The sequence below is a fragment of the Apium graveolens genome, chromosome 11, assembly GCF_009905375.1.
Source record: "Apium graveolens cultivar Ventura chromosome 11, ASM990537v1, whole genome shotgun sequence".
NCBI classification, from domain to species: Eukaryota; Viridiplantae; Streptophyta; class Magnoliopsida; order Apiales; family Apiaceae; genus Apium; species Apium graveolens.
This window is the reverse complement of record NC_133657.1, coordinates 173691824-173711363: the sequence shown is the minus strand read 5'-3', so window position 1 is coordinate 173711363 and position 19540 is coordinate 173691824. Positions and strand designations below refer to the sequence as shown.

The following is a 19540-nucleotide window of genomic DNA, read 5'->3' as shown; positions in this document are numbered from 1 at the left end:
TTTGAACATGTTATTGAACTCCAAATCAGACGTATGACATATAAAAATCATCAGGAAAACAAGCTCTACAACATGCAATCATCAAATCATACAAACAATCATCCGAACAAAAATTCATATTTTTAATAAAATAAATTCGAAAATAAATAAATTTTTAGAAAAATAACCTTGATTTCTGCAGGTGTATGGATTACAGAATCTGGTAGAGCTCTTCAAGACCTTCAGATTTGTTACTCGAGCTTTCTAAACCGTATTCAATAACACCTCCGAATGCTTGTTTGATTCTTAGAACAGTTTTAGGAAATTAGAGTTTTTCTCTGAAAATTATATAATTATCTGTCTGCAAATGATTTTGATACGAAATAAAATACGATAAAAGGCTATTTATAATTACGGAAAATTAGTATCCCGTTGGATCATTCCAGATATAAAACGGTACGTTTATTTGTAAAAACTAATCCAAACGGTATCGGTTTTCGGGATAATTATCCAAATTAGTACAATTTGTACTGCGGTCTTGGTCTCAGCGCCTGGTTACACGTATTACGAAGTGATAATTGTGATAGTTTAATAAAAAGCTCCCGTTTATCGAAAATATGGGTTTTATTGATTTACCGAAACGAATATTGTATCGAAAATGTTGCGCCGGGACCCGCGCAGGACAAACCGTACGCCGGATCGAAAAAGTCGAAACATGGAAAATGCTCGGAATATTACAATTAGGTTAGGAAGGAGTTCTCGAAAGAGTTTCGGGTTCCAAAAATGTAACAACGGTTGACGTCGGTTGGTTCCCGTTTTTATAAAATAGATTTTAATTACCCGGAAAAAGATTTTAGAAATTTCATATGATTCTTATAAATCCATAAATCAACATAAAAATAATTAGGAAGATATGACAATTATCTATATTTTATTTTGGACATATAAAAATTAGAATACTCAATTAATATTATTTTTGAATATTCAAGTACATATAACACTTAACAATTAACTCACAGAATAGATACTGAACACACATAATAATTATTTAATAGCAAAAATAATTACACGATATATCCCGGATATTACAATTATGATGCAGAAAATTATTGAGAATTCACATGGGCATCCATTGAAAAACCAGAAAATTTTTCAATCTAATGAATTCTCTTGTGCTGCTTGTTCTCAAGGAAAATTGATTATCAGACCCTCCTTAGCAAAAATTGGAACAGAATCTCCTAAATTTTTAGAAAGAATACAGGGTGATATATGTGGGCACATTTACCCTGTATGTGGACCATTGAAATATTTCATGGTATTAATCGATGCATCAACAAGGTGGTCACATGTGTGCTTATTATCATCTCGTAAGCTGGCGTTTGCGAGACTACTTATGCAAATAATCCGATTAAGGGCACAATTTCCGGATTATAATATTAGAACAATTCGATTGGATAATGTCGGAGAATTCACATCAAAAGCTTTTAATGAGTTTTGTGCATCAATTGGGATACGTGTTGAACATCATGTAGCTCATGTTCATACACAAAATGGTCTTGCAGAATCATTTATTAAAAGACTCCAATTGATTGTTAGACCATTAATTATGAAAACAAACCTCCCAGTTACAGTTTGGGGACATGCCATTTTACATGCAGCAACACTTATACGCATCAGACCTACAAGCTATCACAAATTATCTCTTTTGCAATTGGCCTCCGGAAGAGAGCCTAATATTTCCCATCTTAGAACATTTGGGTGTGCGGTATATATCCCAATTGCCCCACCACAACGCACAAAGATGGGTTCTCAAAGAAAATTGGGAATATATGTTGGTTATGAATCTCCCTCAATAATCAAATATCTTAAACCAATGACAGGTGATTTATTTACTGCAAGATTTGCAGACTGTCATTTTGATGAAAATGTTTTTCCAAAATTAGGGGGAGAGATTAAAATTTTCCCTAAATCAGGGGGAGAAAATAAGCAGCTTGAGAAAGAAATTACATGAAATGCACCAACATTGAACATTTTTTATCCTCGTACAAACCAATGTGAACTAGAAGTTCAAAGACTAATCCATTTACAAGGCATATAAAATCAATTATCTGATGCATTCAATGATATCAATAGAGTGACTAAGTCACACATACCAGCTACAAATGCTCCTGCAAAAATTAAAGTCCCTGAAGGACAAATTGTTAGGTCACACTTTCACTGTAGAGGGGGTGAATACAGTGTTTATTACAATCAAATCAAACTTCAGGAACTTATGTAACAGAAAACAAACTTTATTGAAACAATAAACTCTGTTACAATCTGGAACTGTTATCTCTCAGTGATGAACAAAATATCACGAGAGCTGCTAGGGTTACAGTAAATAATATTCTCGATAATGATAACACTTATAGTGTAAACCCTATGTCTGTGTTTATATATTACACAGTTACAAGATAATCGCTAATTGATATGGAATATAATTCTGCTTCCTAATATATATCAATCAGATATCTTTTATTCCAAGTATTCCATTCTTTACGGAATTCCTTCTTCATGCATATCTCTTCTTATGTTTATCTTGATCTTCTTAACTTTAATCAGCTACTGTCCTTATCTGATCGTCCTTCAGCACTTAAGTTCTGATATCTATCTCCTGATGCTTATCTCCTGATAACATAAGTACTGATATCCCTTAAGTTCTGACGTTCAGTATAAGTACTGATCAGTTAAGTACTGATTTGTTCTGTTCAAATAAGATCTGAAATCTAAACATAAAACATATTAGCCATGACATTATCAAATATATCTAACAATCTCCCCCAACTTGTAAATTATCAAAATATACAAGTTTAACAGATATTTGATGATGTCAAAAACATTAAGTACAAATGCATGAGAAATAGACAAGATAACTACAACTTACAGTCCTTAAAGCTTTTACCAATTCAACTTCTGATAACAACTTTGGTCTGTATACACATCAGAATTTAAGTAGTTGTAGATCTTTGACTTGGCTTCATCATTTTCTGATCTCTCTGATGTCAGGAGTTGTTCTGAGATAATTCTTCAACAAACATTTCTCAGCATATCTGAGTTCATCAATCATTCTCCGTTTGACATCTTTAAGCTCTGCAGTATCTTCACCAGTTTGAAATATTGCAGCTCTGAGATCATTAATCTTTGCTCTTCTCAACTCCCGATCTAGTCTTATGACATAAGCTTTGTTAGACTCTAGATTGAATTCAAGTCCCTTAATACCAAGATATGTTCTGATCTGTGCAGTATTAGGCTTCATATCAACAATATCACCATTGTGATTTCTGTACTTTGGAACATATATGCTGTCAGACTTAACAGAATAAAGTCTTTTCTGTCTCTGAATCTGTTCTTTCAAATAATTTGCAGCAGTCCCTGTCAATCTGTCATCCACTTGAAGTAAGAATAATACATGCTCCAATTCTTCAAAATACTTCAATGGAATGGCATTTTGTCTTATATGATAAACCCTACCATCTGTCATGAAATACAACAAGATGTGTTCCTTCAAGTAGGTATGGTAAACCATTTGTACAGATTCCAATTGATTCAATCTTTCAGGAGTTGCTCCAATTTCTGGTTCACACAAGGAAGTTGGATCATTGGTAGTGTTGTGTACTCTTCTTTCATCAGCACTTCCCAATCCAGTTTTATCTCTTGCTTCCTTTCCAGTAACTACTCTAGCTTCAAAACGACTTGCAGTAGTCTTCAAAGGTTGAGTTTGTTTTGCTTTAGTGAATCCTGGTAGGAGTGTATTTGATCTTCCTTCTGATATCAAGTTAACTTGAGCTGTGTCAGAGGTTACTTGCTTCTTTTGAATATCAGAACTTTTAATTTCTTGACTCTGAACAACTTGAGCTGTGTCAGAGGTTGTTTTAAGAACTTTTCTTGAAGTCAGAGCAAGATTATCTTTGTCATCAGTAATTTCTTCATCTTCAGGAGGTACATAGACTTTAACAGGTTCACCAACCTTTTCTTTACCCTTGGATCTTGGGTCTATCTTTGGTTGTGATTTAGCAAATGTTGCTTCAGTTTGTGCCTTTTCTTTAATCACAATACCTTTCAGTTTTGGAAGTGACTTTTTACCAGAAGCTTCGGATTTAGATGTGACTTTCTCTGATTTAAGTCTAGCTTCTTCTTCCTTTAAACTTTCCAAGTCCATTCCTGGATTTTCTTGAAGAAATAACTGTCTTGACATTTCTTCATCAAGATCTAGAAGTTCATCAGAATTTATTCTTTTACCAGTATCAGAACTTAATCTTTTCCCAGTATCAGAACTTATCCTGTGACTTGTAATTTCAGCATTTCTTGATGAGAATCTTTTACTTTGACTATGACCTCCACCCATTCCAGAGTTTCCTTGGTCATCTTTTTCATCATCCTTTCCTTGCAGTGTCTTGTCATCCTTGCATTTGGACTTAATCACTTTCTCCCCCTTTTTGGCATCAGCAGGAAGTAGAAGAGAGACAAGCAATTCCACTGAAGATTGGATTTCTGTCAGTTGTGATTGCTGAGAAGCTTGATTTTGCAGAATTTTATCAATCTGTGCTTGTTGGCGATCTTGAGTCTTCTCAATATAAGCAATCCTGTCCATAGATGGTTGAAAGAACTTTTTCTTATCAAGTTTCCAAACTTGTTCTTGTTTGGTAAAGTTCTCCTGAATCTTGTGTATTTCGGCATGAGTAATTGAATGAAGACCTTGTAGATTTTTAGTACTCAATGCAGTGACACGAAGCTGAGCTTTGAAATCATCAGAATTTAACATTTCATCAGCTTTAGTAAAGTGCTCAGTAAGATGTAACGCAGATGGAATACATGAGACTGAGTTCCATTCCTTAGTCCACTCCTGTCCTGCAGGAGTTTCACTCCAAGGCACTGGTGGTTCCTCTGTAACATACTTCTTTACTAGTTCAGAATTTGAAAAAGGAATTTGTCCTGAAGGACCTGCTGCATCAGTATTTGCAGTTGGAGCAGCATCACCAGTATCCCCAGCATGTGCAGCATCAGAACTTATAGAATCAGTATCATCTGATATAATAGCAGTGTGAGTAGCAATGGAGGCGTCAGCATCCTCTAATTGCTGATCTGATGCTAAGTTCTGATCAACAGCCAAATCCTGATGCACACCTAAAGTCTGATCATCAGTGTCTAGATGCAGAGAAGGTGACTTAGATAATTCCGGAGTTTTAATAGCATCAGTAACAGTTGTTGGCAAAAGATTTGTTGTTGTTGGAGCTTCTAAGAAAATTACTCCAGGCACAACTAAGTGTTGATCAGCATTATCAGCACTTGTGCCTTGATGACCAAGAGACACAGATGGGAAATTAGCGTTGTCAGATACAGTTTCCTGAGATTGAGTGGATGGAGAAGAAGTAACTGGAGCAAATTCTTTTTCTTGTGAGATCAGAGATTCCTGATCCCCTTCCTTAGCTGCTTCCTCATCATCATCTGAAACTGGCCTTTTTGCCCTCTGTTTCTGGTATGTCCTTGACACCTTGTCTCCAGTGCATCCCATATCTCCTTAGCAGTCTTGCAGTTGATTACCCTGTTTGACATTACATTATCAATGGCACTATGCAATAAGTGTCGTACCTTGGCATCCTTAGCAATAGATGCTATATCTTCAGCAGTGTAATCACTCTTTTCCTTTGGTACGGTCTTTGCTGCTTCACCTGCAACTACAACAGCGAGCTTGGTAGGTTTGTGAGGCCCTTCCTTGATTCTATCAAGGTATTCTGGATCTGTTGCTTCCAGAAACATGGTCATCCTTACCTTCCATATGGGATATTCAGATGGTCTCAGTATGGGAACTCTGATAGTCTCATATCGACTCTGAGTTGATGTCTTTGACGATTCCTCAGTTTTGGTAGGCTTAGTTGGAGTTTCTGTGTCAGACATGATTGTGTTTGGATCTTTAACTGTATGTGTGTTAACAGAAGGCTCTGATACCACTTGTTAGGTCACACTTTCACTGTAGAGGGGGTGAATACAGTGTTTATTACAATCAAATCAAACTTCAGGAACTTATGTAACAGAAAACAAACTTTATTGAAACAATAAACTCTGTTACAATCTGGAACTGTTATCTCTCAGTGATGAACAAAATATCACGAGAGCTGCTAGGGTTACAGTAAATAATATTCTCGATAATGATAACACTTATAGTGTAAACCCTATGTCTGTGTTTATATATTACACAGTTACAAGATAATCGCTAATTGATATGGAATATAATTCTGCTTCCTAATATATATCAATCAGATATCTTTTATTCCAAGTATTCCATTCTTTACGGAATTCCTTCTTCATGCATATCTCTTCTTATGTTTATCTTGATCTTCTTAACTTTAATCAGCTACTGTCCTTATCTGATCGTCCTTCAGCACTTAAGTTCTGATATCTATCTCCTGATGCTTATCTCCTGATAACATAAGTACTGATATCCCTTAAGTTCTGACGTCCAGTATAAGTACTGATCAGTTAAGTACTGATTTGTTCTGTTCAAATAAGATCTGAAATCTAAACATAAAATATATTAGCCATGACATTATCAAATATATCTAACACAAATTATCAAGTCAAATGAGTCAAGACCCCGCATGAAGCGAGGTAGACCAATCGGTTCCAAAGATAAAAATCCTCCGAAAAGAAAAGGAGCAAAATATGATGATGCCCAAATAGATAAAATTAAATCTCAAGGAGAGACTCCAGAAGAGACCCGTGACATGAATAACCAAACCCCGGAAGAGGACCAGGTACCTGAAAATGTTGAAATAAAAGAGATCTCTATAAATTATGTTATCACGGGAAAGAAAGGGAACCGTAATAACATCATCGTCGATGAAAATTTTGCATATAACGTAGCGCTTGATATAATGATGGAAGACGAGGATCTTGAACCAAAATCTGTCGAAGAATGTCGACGTAGGGAAGATTGGCCAAAATGGAAAGAAACAATTGAAAAGGAATTGAGCTCACTTAACAAGCATGAAGTTTTTGGACCAGTAGTCCGAACCCCTGAAGGGACTAAACCCGTTGGTTATAAATGGGTATTTGTGCGAAAAAGAAACGATAAAAATGAAATTGTGAGATATAAAGCACGTTTAGTTGCTCAAGGATTTTCACAAAGACCAGGCATAGATTATGAGGAAACATATTCCCCTGTAATGGATGCTACAACTTTTCGTTATCTTATTAGCATGACAGTTATTGAAAAATTAGAAATGCGATTAATGGATGTTGTGACAACATACTTGTATGGTTCCCTTGAGAAAGATATTTATGTGAGGATTCCTGAAGGATTTCGAATGCCTGAATCATCTAAATTATACTCTTGTGATCATTATTCTATTAAGTTACAAAGATCCATATATGGATTAAAGCAATCTGGTCGAATGTGGTATGAGAGGTTAAGCGAATATTTACTAAGGGAAAATTACAAGAATGACCCTATTTGTCCATGTATTTTTATAAAGAAAACATAATCTTCATTTTCTATAGTGGCTGTGTATGTTGATGATTTGAATATCATCGGAACTCCTGAAGAGCTCCAGAAAACAGTTGATTACTTAAAAGCAGAATTTGAAATGAAAGATCTTGGGAGAACAAATCTTTGCCTTGGATTACAAATTGAACATCTTCCAAATGGAAATTTTGTGCATCAATCATCATACACAGAAAAGATCTTGAAACGGTTTTACATGGATAAATCTCATCCATTTAACTCTCCAATGGTTGTTCGATCACTTGATAAGAAAAAGGACGTGTTCCGACCAAAGGAGGAAAATGAAGAGATACTCGGTCCTGAAGTACCCTATCTCAGTGCTATAGGCGCGCTTATGTATCTTGCTAAGAATACACGACCCGATATAGCATTTTCTGTGTATCTACTAGCAAGACATAGTAACGCCTCAACTCGGAGGCATTGGTATGGTGTTAAACATATTTTTTGGTATCTTCGAGGCACAACTGATATGGGTTTATTTTATTCTAATAAATCCAAAGCAGTGCTAACGGGTTATGCAGATGCAGGATATTTATCTGATCCAGATAAAGCTCGATCACAGACAGGATATTTGTTCACTTATGGGGATACAACCATCTCATGGCGATATGTTAAAAAATCTTTGGCTGCTATCTCTTCTAATCATACAAAAATTCTTGCAATTCATGAAGCTAGTCGAGAATGTGTCTGCTTAGAGATCAATATATCAGCATATTCGGGAGTCATGTGGCATGCATCATGACAAGACACCAACAAGTAATGTTCGAAGAAAATGCAGTATGCATCGAGCAGCTAAAGAAATGTTATATCAAAGGCGATAATACTAAACATATTTTGCCCAAGTTTTTCTTCACACATGACCATGAAGAGAGTAGAGAAATTGAAGTCTAACAGATACGCTCAAGTGACAACCTTGCAGATCTATTCACGAAGTCGCTACCCCCCATCAGTTCTTGAAAGTTGGTACATAAGATTGGTATGCGTCGACTTAAGAACTTGAAATAAACTTTTCAAAATCGATGTACTCTTTTTCCTTTAATAGGATTTTTTTCCTAATGGGTTTTTTCCTAGAAAGATTTTAACGAGGCACGATTATTGAAAATTGGACATCCAAGGGGCAGTGTTAGAATATGGATGTCTCTAGAATACTTTAGAACAACCTCTTGACTTTCCAAAGTCATAACTCTTGACTTTTGACTTTTCAAGTACATGTATTTGGCCTTTGAATTTTAGAAAGGTTTTAACGAGACACGATTATTGAAAATTGGACATCCAAGGGGGAATGTTAGAATATGGATGTCCGTAGAATACTCTAGAACAACCTCTTGACTTTCTAAAGTCATAACTCTTGACTTTTGACTTTTCAAGTACATGTATTTGGCCTTCTTGGGAATTTCTTTTATTCGATCTGAGAGGTACCCACTACTCGGAGTACCCTCCCAAAAGGAAAGATTTCTCTACCTATGTTCTAGTGAGCCTATAAATATGACTCAAGTCTCATCTTGTAAGATACACACTTGAATGAAATATAATTTCAAATAATATTTTCTCTCCCATATTCATCTTATATATAATATATACAATATATTTCTAATAATACTACTGTAGGCTCTACAGATTTGAATCACAAATTTAGCTAATATTAACGTACTACTAAACATCAATGAATGAATATTTCTGGAAGGACATAATTACATTTTATTCTTATGTTTGAAATTGAAAAAAAATATTAATTTAACAAAAATATTAATTTATTTTTACTCGAAGTATGAAATTATAATTTATCGAAAACTTTAGTGCCTATAATTAATTTGACACGTGGTGGAGGAGGTGCAGTGCATGTACATAAGAGGGGGATGTTTAGTGCTTCCCTCCACATCTATATCCGAACCAAATTCCCTCCCTCCCTCCTCACCTCTCTCTCTCTCTCTCGCCACTTTCTTTCAAAATTACACTTGTCCAATTCATCATCACCTTAATCTCAATCAGATCTTACTCATTCATCGACTCAATTGAACTGAATCATTCATCTTCTCAACTCAAATCCCTAAACCCTCACCTAATCAATCGCCTCTGATTCATTCCATCATGTCCGCTTCCAATCATCCCCCACCGCTCGCTGATTATCACCGCTTCTCCTCCGCCTCACCCTCTCAAGTCAGTACTTTTCAGCTTAATTACTCTTTTTTTAAGTCTTTTATCATTATTATTGTTGTACAGCTTATTATGTTTCGAAAGCTCGAAATAGTGGTTCAATTCATATTGTGTTTAGTTTTTTACAGTTTATCATTGTTGCGGTTTCGTTAATTGGAGTTTATTTTAATTTTTTTAGATGGATTACATAAATGTTTGATCTTTGAGGCCACAGGTGAAATCGAAATGTGTTATGTTAGGTTTTGCTTTGCTTTGTAATTAAACTTTGTATTGACTTTGAGGTACTGAGGTCAGTCTTGAGCTGCTGGATGCTTCGTAATAAAACTATTTAATAGCATGAAATAGCAAACTTAGTTGCTGAGGGAGATGTTAATATTTATATGCCCTGTAGGTTTGTTAATTTTCGTCACCAATCTGTACTTTTCCTCGATAAGCTTGCTTTTCTGGATTTATGATGCACGGTGTTATGTATCTTATTTATGCACTAACTTGTGCTTTCTCTGTATGTCCTTGTGAAAAAGTAGCCATTTTTAGTTTTTGATTCTTTTGAGAGAAACATAAATTGTCTGCAATCTTGACCTAAAAGCTTTTATGAGGAGAATTTTTATTAATATTTATGTAGAACGTAAACTGTCTACAATTTTGATCTAAAAACTTTTATGGTGGCCTTATAGCTACTGTAAGATGGTGTTTTAATGGGCGGTTCCTATGATACATTATGCGTCAAAATTGTGGATAACCCCTCTTGTGGTCACTGCTATCTTGGTTTTACCATAAATTATGATTTCTTACATCTCTGTCTTCTCGTGATTAGTGTAGCTACAACATTTGTTTTTGTTGTTTACTGTACTTTCTTAAATATTTTAATAGCAAATAAAGCGAAAATATGGGGGACCCGATTTTGAAGGTGATTATAACAAGCAGAATCCTAATTCTGGATTTACCGAAGTTGTCAGTAGTCCTTTACAAAGACCTGCGCCTAAAAAAGTTGGGAAGGCACAGAAGGTAGCAAGGATTGCTAAGTTTAATCAGACTGCATCTACTCCTGTATCAGGTGTTGGTGAGTTCTATCTTTTAAGCTTTCTAGTCACCAAAATGACTCCCCGCAGCATCAGAAAGCCCGAGTGTGATATAGTAACTCATATCACTTAGATATGCAGGTTCCCCTTCAGCCAACAATCTCACTCCAGCTGGTCCCTGTCGCTATGATAGCTCTTTAGGTAGTCTCTTCTAAAGTTTTCATTTGTATTTCTGTTTTTTTGTTACTCTATAGCTTAATTCATATTTTATGTTCTCCATCTTGTGCTTTTGTAATTAGTGCAATTATACGTAAATGTACTGATCTGTGATTTAACTTAGGTCTGTTAACCAAGAAGTTCATAAATCTAATCAAACAAGCAGAAGATGGTATTCTTGATCTTAATAAAGCTGCTGATACATTAGAGGTGACCATTCTTTATTTATTGGCCATGTGATGTGTCTGGCTCTTGTGTCAAAGTGTTTGTGCTGGTCACAGGTGCAGAAGAGACGCATATATGACATTACAAATGTCCTAGAAGGAACTGGTCTCATAGAAAAGAAGCTAAAGAACAGAATTCAGTGGAAGTAGGGAAAGTGTTTGAATTTATGTGATTGAAACTGCCTTGTGTACTGTTCCTATTTGAGTTAACACCAAATATGCTAATCACTCAATTGATTAACTAGGGGACTCGATGCTGCAATGCCCAGAGATATTGATGAGACTGTTGGTAGCTTACAGGTATGCCCAATGTAAAATGTTTTGCATAAAGCATCAAGAATATTTTTTTCCTCCTATAATGTCAGTATGTCACTGATTTTTACTTGTTAAGGAGAGCGTCAATGTATATAAATCTAATGTGGGAGAGAATGAAGGAATAATAACATTACCCATCACTTTCATGTTTGAACATAATGATAATCTTAACAACAAATACCATAAAATTTTTATATTAGCTTTTTCATGGTATATTTTACCTTTTTTTGTTAAGTAATTGATTTAACTCTATTGGAAAGTGTTAATACAATGTTCTAGTGAAATATGAAAATCAAGAATAAATAGTCTACATCAAATTCTTTCATATTAACATAATGTTATCCTAATGAGCTGTACTTCGTGTTAGAATCGTTTATTTTGACTTATATTTCCTGTCAATTTATTTAGTCCTATGCTATGCTTCTGTGCAATTCACAAGTAACACTAAGAAAAGGGTTGTAACAGAAGAGGGAAGACTGGTTGCATATGCACTAGGAACTTTAATTGATGCAAACGAGAAGATGAAAAATTGTTATTAACACAAAAATTCTTTTTCTGAATGTTCTAAATTTTCCACTTAATTTTCTTTTCAATCAGATTGAACTGTCATTCATATGTTTTAGGTATATGATAACGAATTTTTAACAATTCAAATCATGTTTGTGGGATGATATTACAAAACATTAATATGTACCCCCTCCATCCCATATTACATGTCCCTTTTGAAAAAATTACGCATATTAAGGAAAATGTTAGTTGGATAAGGTTTTCCACCAAATACCCTTGTTTAATGCATTGAAAAATGAGAATTGAGCTAAGTTTTAAAAAGTCAAATTTTGGTAACAATAAATATAGGGATAGTTTTGGAAAATTACCCTTAAATTTGTATTGAAACGAGAGATGGACAAGTAATTTGGGACAAATTTGTTTTCCAAAAGGGACATCTATATTGGGACGGAGGGAGTATCACTATTTGTAAAAAAAATCCTAAATTGAAATCCGAACAAATCGAGGTGAGAAATTTACCTGAACTTTAAAAGTGGCTCTCAAGTCAAGGGCAAATGGGTAATGAAGGTCATTACCCATTATCCTCTTCTCATTTAATATCTTTCTCTCATTCTCATCCTTTAGTCCTGAAGACAAGGTTCAATTATGTGACCCTGTATAATTGTTCTATTCAATTTTTTGCAAGTACCTACAAATTCACCCCTACCCATTTCAAAATTTTAATATAGTAAAATTAAGTTCCGTTCTCAATGATGTCAACTTACGGCTTGGATGTGCAATATTTTCTTACTTTTCGTCTGAGAATACAAAGTCAAGATTTTTTATTATCTGTCACTACGCTGTTCCCAAGGACTGACAGAATCGAAATAGCAAAATTCTTGGGTAGTTTGGAATATTTTGAAGTCTATAATAAAGCGAGTTGCATGTTATTATTTCAATACAATAAATGTTTATGCATTCCGTTACTCCAGATTATGGAAACAAATTAGGACTATTAATTGGAAAGTTAATTTAGAGAATTTTCCCTCTGCAGGCAGATGTTGAACATCTTTCCACGGAGGAACACCGTTTGGATGAACAAATAAGGTTTTGTCTACTTTGCATCGAGCTTAAAATATAAGTTTGGCTGAAGAATACACTTTGCTGATCCTTCTAGCCTTCTGAATTTTGTAATTGTTATTTTCCTGCAGAGAAGCACAAGACAGATTGAGAGACCTTAGCGAGGATAAAAAAAATCAGAGGTAAAAGTTCCCTGTACTCGTGAAAACTTAAAAAAAGACATGTTTATGTATCACAAAAATAGCAGTTCTTTATGAACTTATGCAGTCAATTGGTCTATTCACTTGTTAGCTCCTTCATTCTATTTGAATGTCTTCTGTTTTAGGTGGCTTTTTGTCACTGAAGACGATATGAAGACGTTGCCCTGCTTTCAGGTAGTAATATTTTAGGAAATATTTATTAGGTATTTGGTTAGCTTCATTTCTTTTGTAAGGGGTACACAGTTTTTGTTTCAAAATATTCAACCTGTCAAACATATTCTAATCCTGCTACTAAAATTATTCACTGCCCATGTGTTTTCTAGAATGAAACACTGATAGCGATTAAAGCTCCACATGGCACCACCCTTGAAGTCCCTGATCCAGACGAGGTTTTTACCTGGAACTTATTAAATTCTACATAATTTACGTAAAAGATTCTCATAACACAGGTTCGTGTTGTTTATCAGGCTGTCGACTATCCTCAGAGGAGATATCGAATTGTCTTGAGAAGTACCATGGGTCCCATAGATGTTTATCTTGTCAGGTAACTTTATTAATGCAAATCAGTTCCTTGCACCTTCTTTCTGATTTTCTCGCACAGAGAAATCTTGTCTTTTTTGCTGATCCTATTAGTAAAGTTATTTGGTCATCTAATCCAGCCAGCTTTACTTTGACTGTCCCCATCTTCGTCTTCCCTTCACTGTAATCTGTTTTCTGATTCACCATTTAATTAACTAAAAAAGTATCTATGCCCTAGTCAATTTGAGGAAAAGCTTGAAGAATTTAATGGTGCTGAGGCGCCCCCAAGCCCTGCTCCAGTATCAGCAGTCACAGAATATCAAGTTGCAACAATGGCAGCCGAGGAAAGCAGGGGAACTGAAACTGAAATGCAGATAAAGGAAGGCAATGCAATATGCTCAGATGCTGTTGCATCTCATGACTTTTCTAGTGGGATCATGAAGATAGTTCCCGATGTCGACGTAAGTGCTGATTAGTAATTATAGTTTATCATACTGTTCAGGCTTCCGAGCAACTTTACTATTAATTGTACGTGTAGATATTTTTCAAGAGCAGAAATACACAACTTGAATGTTGTTCCCGAGGATACAGAATTACAAACCGAGATATGTTGATTCATAACAAGTTTGTGTTGGCTTATGCAGATTGATGCAGATTACTGGCTTATCTCTGAGAGTGAAATTAGCATTACAGATATGTGGACAACAGAGTGTATCCTTTTACCTTGTTGATTTAATTTGCAACATTTCCATGCCATCCTTCTAGTCACAAGTTTTTTTTAAGTGTTCTGAATTCCATGACTGTTAAGAAAGCTGGGATAGAATGGAATGAGATGGGACCCCTTAATGATGACAATATGATGGTTAAATTCAGCACACCTTCATCCAGTGCTGCAGAGATACCTTCTGTTGTTAAGAATACAGGCAGGTGACCTGGCCTATGTGTGATACATGACTAAGCATTCAGGAGAATAATCGAATCATCATCCAGAAAGCCACCAGTTCAACCATAAGTCTCTGTAACTGTCAATAATCATCTGAATGTTCTGTGTGAGATGTCAGAATAGTAAGCTGGGAAATGGAAGAAGCCATCTGTTTGCTGTAGAGTAGCGTAATGTGTATGATGCCTGTTTAGGAGTAAACGAAAGGTCATTTTGTAGGAATACTTGGTTCCGGATTTCACTTTTTGTATATTAGTAATTAGCAAGAGAAATCATGACAACAGTATGTACCTTCAGGTTTACAAGAATTAAACTTACTTTGGAGTTGGTTTCAACTACTCCTGGAGCTCAGAGCCTCAGACGTTGCTTAATCAATATAATTCTGTAGTATTTAGTTATCAGATGTTTTCTGGTCGGCAGTGGTTGGTCAAGTTACACATAGAATGTTTAGTAAATGCATGATTAGCTAGTATGCGTATCTGGCTAATCTTCTTATAATGGTGACATATCAAATGACTCTTTTGGAACTAGGAAACCTCTCGCCTTGTTCTTATCTCGACTTTGCTGTACCCTTGATAACAAAAGTGGCTTCTTTCTGGGTGGGGGGGGCGCAAGATTTCCAGAATTTCTAAGCAGATTAAGCCTTTTTGAAGGATAAAGATTAGCAGAAATTCATTGCAGAGTTGTAACATTCTGGGGATAAAATTTTATATATGCAAATTCCGAGCTACTCTATTTCTAGCTATTTTCAAATGAGAAATAATTAAAAGTAAAAACATCAAAACACTTGTGCAGACTCCAGAGTGCCTTTGTCATTATATATGAATATATAAGCCACATAGAGCAACAAAGCACAAGCCGTACTGTCTACACTCTTTGAGACGTTCACAGCATCTCCTTCAATCCGAATTCCACACGTTGCCTCTCTTTTTTCAACCTTAAATCCAACTCTTGCAGCATTTTAAGACACGAGCTTGACTATATAACTTTATTTGATTCAGGATTTATCCTAAACTACATAATAACACATATTAATTACAAATGTCACATTAAACACATCTTCAATCTACAAACTCCCAATAAGAAATTTGTTTTCATTATTCTTGACTCTAGTTAATTTCTCCGGTGAATCACAGTGTGCAATGGGCACCATGGAAAGCTCTACAGTTAACAATGCGTGATCAGACAAGGAATAACTCTGGGGCCATGTACCTTGTTCAACTTCCTCAGGAAAGAGCATCGCTTTAACAACATTGAAACCGACTGTAGACATTGTAGTGAGTGCATCATCTGTTTCTTCTGAAGGAGTTTCAGGTTGCTCAGTGTACTTGCCATGCTGTTGCTGAAAAGTTTTAATGATCAAATGCATTCTTCAATGATATGCAAAGAAAAATTCATCAAGCAGCTTCTTTTTCTTTATATTTTAAATGATAGGATCACGTTAAAAAGATAAAAAGGCCAAGACAAAAGTGGACTGACATACAAAAAAGTGTGACATATTGATCACCCCATCTCCATTGCAGTCTATATGATCCCAAAGGTCCTTTATCTCTTCAGCAATAAAGACATTAAAAGGGGGACCAGCCAATTTTAACTGCATAAACAGGGATACCAAAGTATATGTCATATTTGTTTAGATATAAGATTTTGAAGCCAGGTTTTGTATTTTAAGGGACCAAAGGATACCTCGGTAAGAGCTTCAGAAAACTGAGTACAGGTTACAGAAGTCAAATCAACTCGAGGGAAAGGCAGTGCACAGATATTTTCGGTCACTTTACTTTGCAGTTGCTGGTATATAACATGAAAGAATTTACTCTTTGACTTCAAAGCATAATGTCTATTAAGAAAATACTACAAGAAAAATCTGACATACATAAAAATTTCTAAGAAGTGCTTCCATGAAACTCCGTTTTAGTGGCTTCCGCAGAATGTTGGGATTGTGGAGCCAAACAAAATCCACCGCACATATATTTCCTCTATGGTTATGGTGACTAACCCACTGGCATAGGTAACAAATTTTACCCTCCCTTAGTTACTGGATAACGAGGGGAGATCACACACACATGTGTGTCTGTATACATACTGATCTGTTTTTTTTAAATAAAATATGATTACCTTGCACTTATTTACAATATGGCCTATATATGGATGAGCAATATCATAGGCTGAGACAAAACCTTGTGATAACAAAAACCTACAGACATTCCCCTTCATGCTCCCATTCCAGTCCCTGCACAATTTACATTATTACAAGCTATATCAGGAGACAAAGAGGAAGAAGAAATATAAACCATGAACAGTTTTCCAGTGTCAATAAGCAAATTCTTCTATTGAATTCTCCTGGTTACCGTAAACTTACCCACATAAAATGATAGGAATAGATGAGAGCTTGTATTCCTTGAAGTATGATTCAATGAACTGTAAGATTTTGTATACCTTAAATGTTGATAGATGTTAATGTTAGCAATGCACAAGAAACATGACAAATACTAGCCAAAGATATGCACAGTCTGCTACCAGATAATAACCAAAAATATACCTGTTTTAGCCTCGCAAAGCAATATTTATAATCATGTGGAAAAATTAAGTGAGTATTCACTAAAATCGTTCTCATTCCCACTTTGTGAATTTGGTCTTCAGGAGGAACAAGAAGTTCAACATCAAAGAGTTGAGCAACACGATCACCGATGCCATTGAATACACATTCCTTGTAATTCAAAACATGAAAAGAGTTCTGGTGCACTGCTGCTAGTAGACCTAAAATCAAAGTGATTGTTTTTTCATCAACACACATATTCAGAAAAACTCCGGAACTTTATACAATTTCTATATGCAAAAATCATTAACTTAATACCTATTCATTATTAAGAATTAGTAAAAAAAGATAAGAATTTTTATGTAGAATTCTAATATGTATAATCATATCACACTAGCTTCCTGGTATTTAACTATCACATCCGAAGAGGCACATATACTTCGGGACTAATTTAAATTCAGACTTGGTCACCTAAACTAAGTGCAACCTCGTGAAATTAGTAGAAAATAATTATAAAGAAAAAAGTGATGCACAGCTTCAAATTAAAGGAGGAGAAACTATAGAAATGTTACCATCTCCGCGGTTGTTTGTACGAGCTAGTTTGTACGTTCTATAGCCCGCTTCTCCAAGTCGCTTCTCATACATTTTTACAAGCTCTTCATTCTCCACCCAAAATTCCTGAAGTACAGAACCAGTTACACTATAAACACCATATTAAATCACGGAACAAACACATTCGATAAAAACAGCAAAGTTTGCACGCAAACCTGCAGACATATAATCGAAGACTTGATTTCTAGTAACTTGTCCAATATAGTTTCATTACGACTAATCCAAAGTTCCGAAAACTCACTCTCACGAGTCTGAAAATCCAAACAAAGACATACAAGTTACTGAAACATTCAAAATGAAGCACCCCACATCATTACCCACTCAAATGAGTAAAACAGTGGCAAATACCTTGTCACTCAAACGTTTGTAAATAGGGGCCAGAATATTAAAAGTAGTACATGATACACGACCCAATAAACACCCATTTTCTTGGTTATTTTCACCCATCAAAGAAAACAAATAGTACATACAATTTTAAGTTATTGGAATAAAAAATATCTCAGAGGACTTTGATCAAACACTTTACATTAAAAAAAGATGTTCTACACCTACGAGAAATGCTGAGCATAGATATAATAATAGCCTAACAGAATTTTAGAGCAGTAAGTCGAATAAAATGTATAATTAGTAACAGAATGGTAGTAATGAAAACTTAAGCAAGGGACAAGCAAATAAAAGGGGTGGTTAAGATTTTAAGAGAGAAAATTGAAGTGCAGAAAAATGATGATGATAATGATAACGAGGACGAGCTGTTGTTTTAAACTTTTCTTATCAACTACGGGGCATGATTCTAAAGATGCCGATTTTAACTATTAATATTAGGGGTGCTGGCGGTTCGGATCGTATCAGTTTTGAGATAAAAGTCAAATCAAACTGCGAAGAGCGGTTTAGAAAATTGGCATCCACAATTGCAAATGCGGTTACGATTAACCGTGTCAATTGCGATTGCGAATTTGCGGTTATTGCGGATCGATTTGCGATTCAACCACTTATTTTAAAATAATTAATAATTTACAAAAAAAATAAATTCGGAATATTAATAAATTTAACTTCAAGTTATCTGATAAATAATTAAATATACATTCAATAATAAAATACAAACTAATTCTCCGTGTGGAGCAAGGATATTAAAAACATACAAAAATATGGAGGTGAGAGAAAAGAAAAAATAAAAGGATAAAAATAAAATTAGATGTTGATTATATTTTCCATTTATTTTGGTTATATATGTTATAATGATTGTGAATCTTATGAACGAAGTCTTAACATTATCCCTACAATTAGTTAATAAATGTGTATATTTATTAATTTATATGATATCAACTACATTTTGGAAAATATATTTTATTATAAATATATGTTGCGAGTTGCAGTTGCGATTTTTAAGAATTTAAAACTGCATCCAAACCGCGACTGAGCGGTTTTAAAATTTTAATTCACAACCAACCTGCGTGTCGCGATTATCCGCAAAATACAGTTCGGTTGCGAGCGGTTGAGCGGATTCGTCTGTACACCCCTAATTAATCTCCTTTTAATCTTCTGCAGGTCAATTCGTCGATCCGATTTTAAAAATTCGATTAACTTTCGGGTAATGGTAAAAATACCCATTTTTTGTGGTGCAATTGCTAAAAATACCCATTTTTAAAATACATGACTGAAAATACCGTTTTGGTTACCTATTTTGTAGTTGGGTAAGTGTAATACGCATTTGAGAATTGGG

The 19540-nt window shown here is 35.0% G+C and overlaps 2 protein-coding genes across 12 annotated transcripts; one reads left to right on the top strand and one right to left on the bottom strand.

The window, feature by feature from the left end:
• The first annotated feature begins 9398 nt into the window (after positions 1-9398).
• Positions 9399-15018, top strand: LOC141696876 (transcription factor E2FB-like). 2 transcript variants are annotated; one of them, XM_074501012.1, is made up of 14 exons: positions 9399-9676; positions 10544-10733; positions 10834-10893; positions 11033-11118; positions 11190-11278; positions 11378-11432; positions 12988-13040; positions 13145-13195; positions 13339-13387; positions 13537-13602; positions 13681-13757; positions 13971-14193; positions 14377-14443; positions 14541-14680. In XM_074501012.1, coding segments are annotated over exons 1-14 (1137 nt in total). In that variant the 5' UTR covers positions 9399-9607; the 3' UTR covers positions 14543-14680. The 2 variants fall into 2 exon arrangements, with proteins under 2 accessions (XP_074357113.1, XP_074357112.1); XM_074501011.1 differs by having other exon boundaries at positions 9400-9676; positions 14545-15018.
• LOC141696875 (putative calcium-binding protein At1g02270) lies at positions 13018-18595 on the bottom strand. Of its 10 annotated transcripts, none has more exons than XR_012564525.1 (11): positions 18169-18595; positions 17976-18071; positions 17781-17886; positions 17212-17429; positions 17032-17108; positions 16788-16902; positions 16546-16671; positions 16359-16460; positions 16152-16266; positions 15885-16014; positions 13018-13138 (listed from the first exon to the last, which is right to left on the bottom strand). XR_012564525.1 is itself a non-coding variant. In XM_074501008.1 (11 exons), exons 1-11 carry the CDS (start codon positions 18286-18288, stop codon positions 13131-13133), a joined length of 1209 nt encoding a protein of 402 aa, XP_074357109.1. In that variant the 5' UTR covers positions 18289-18594; the 3' UTR covers positions 13024-13130. The 10 variants fall into 10 exon arrangements, 6 of the variants coding, with proteins under 6 accessions (XP_074357109.1, XP_074357108.1, XP_074357110.1 ...); XM_074501008.1 differs by having other exon boundaries at positions 13024-13138; positions 16156-16266; positions 18169-18594; XR_012564524.1 differs by lacking the exon at positions 13018-13138 and adding an exon at positions 14724-14858.
• Between the last annotated feature and the right edge of the window lie 945 nt (positions 18596-19540).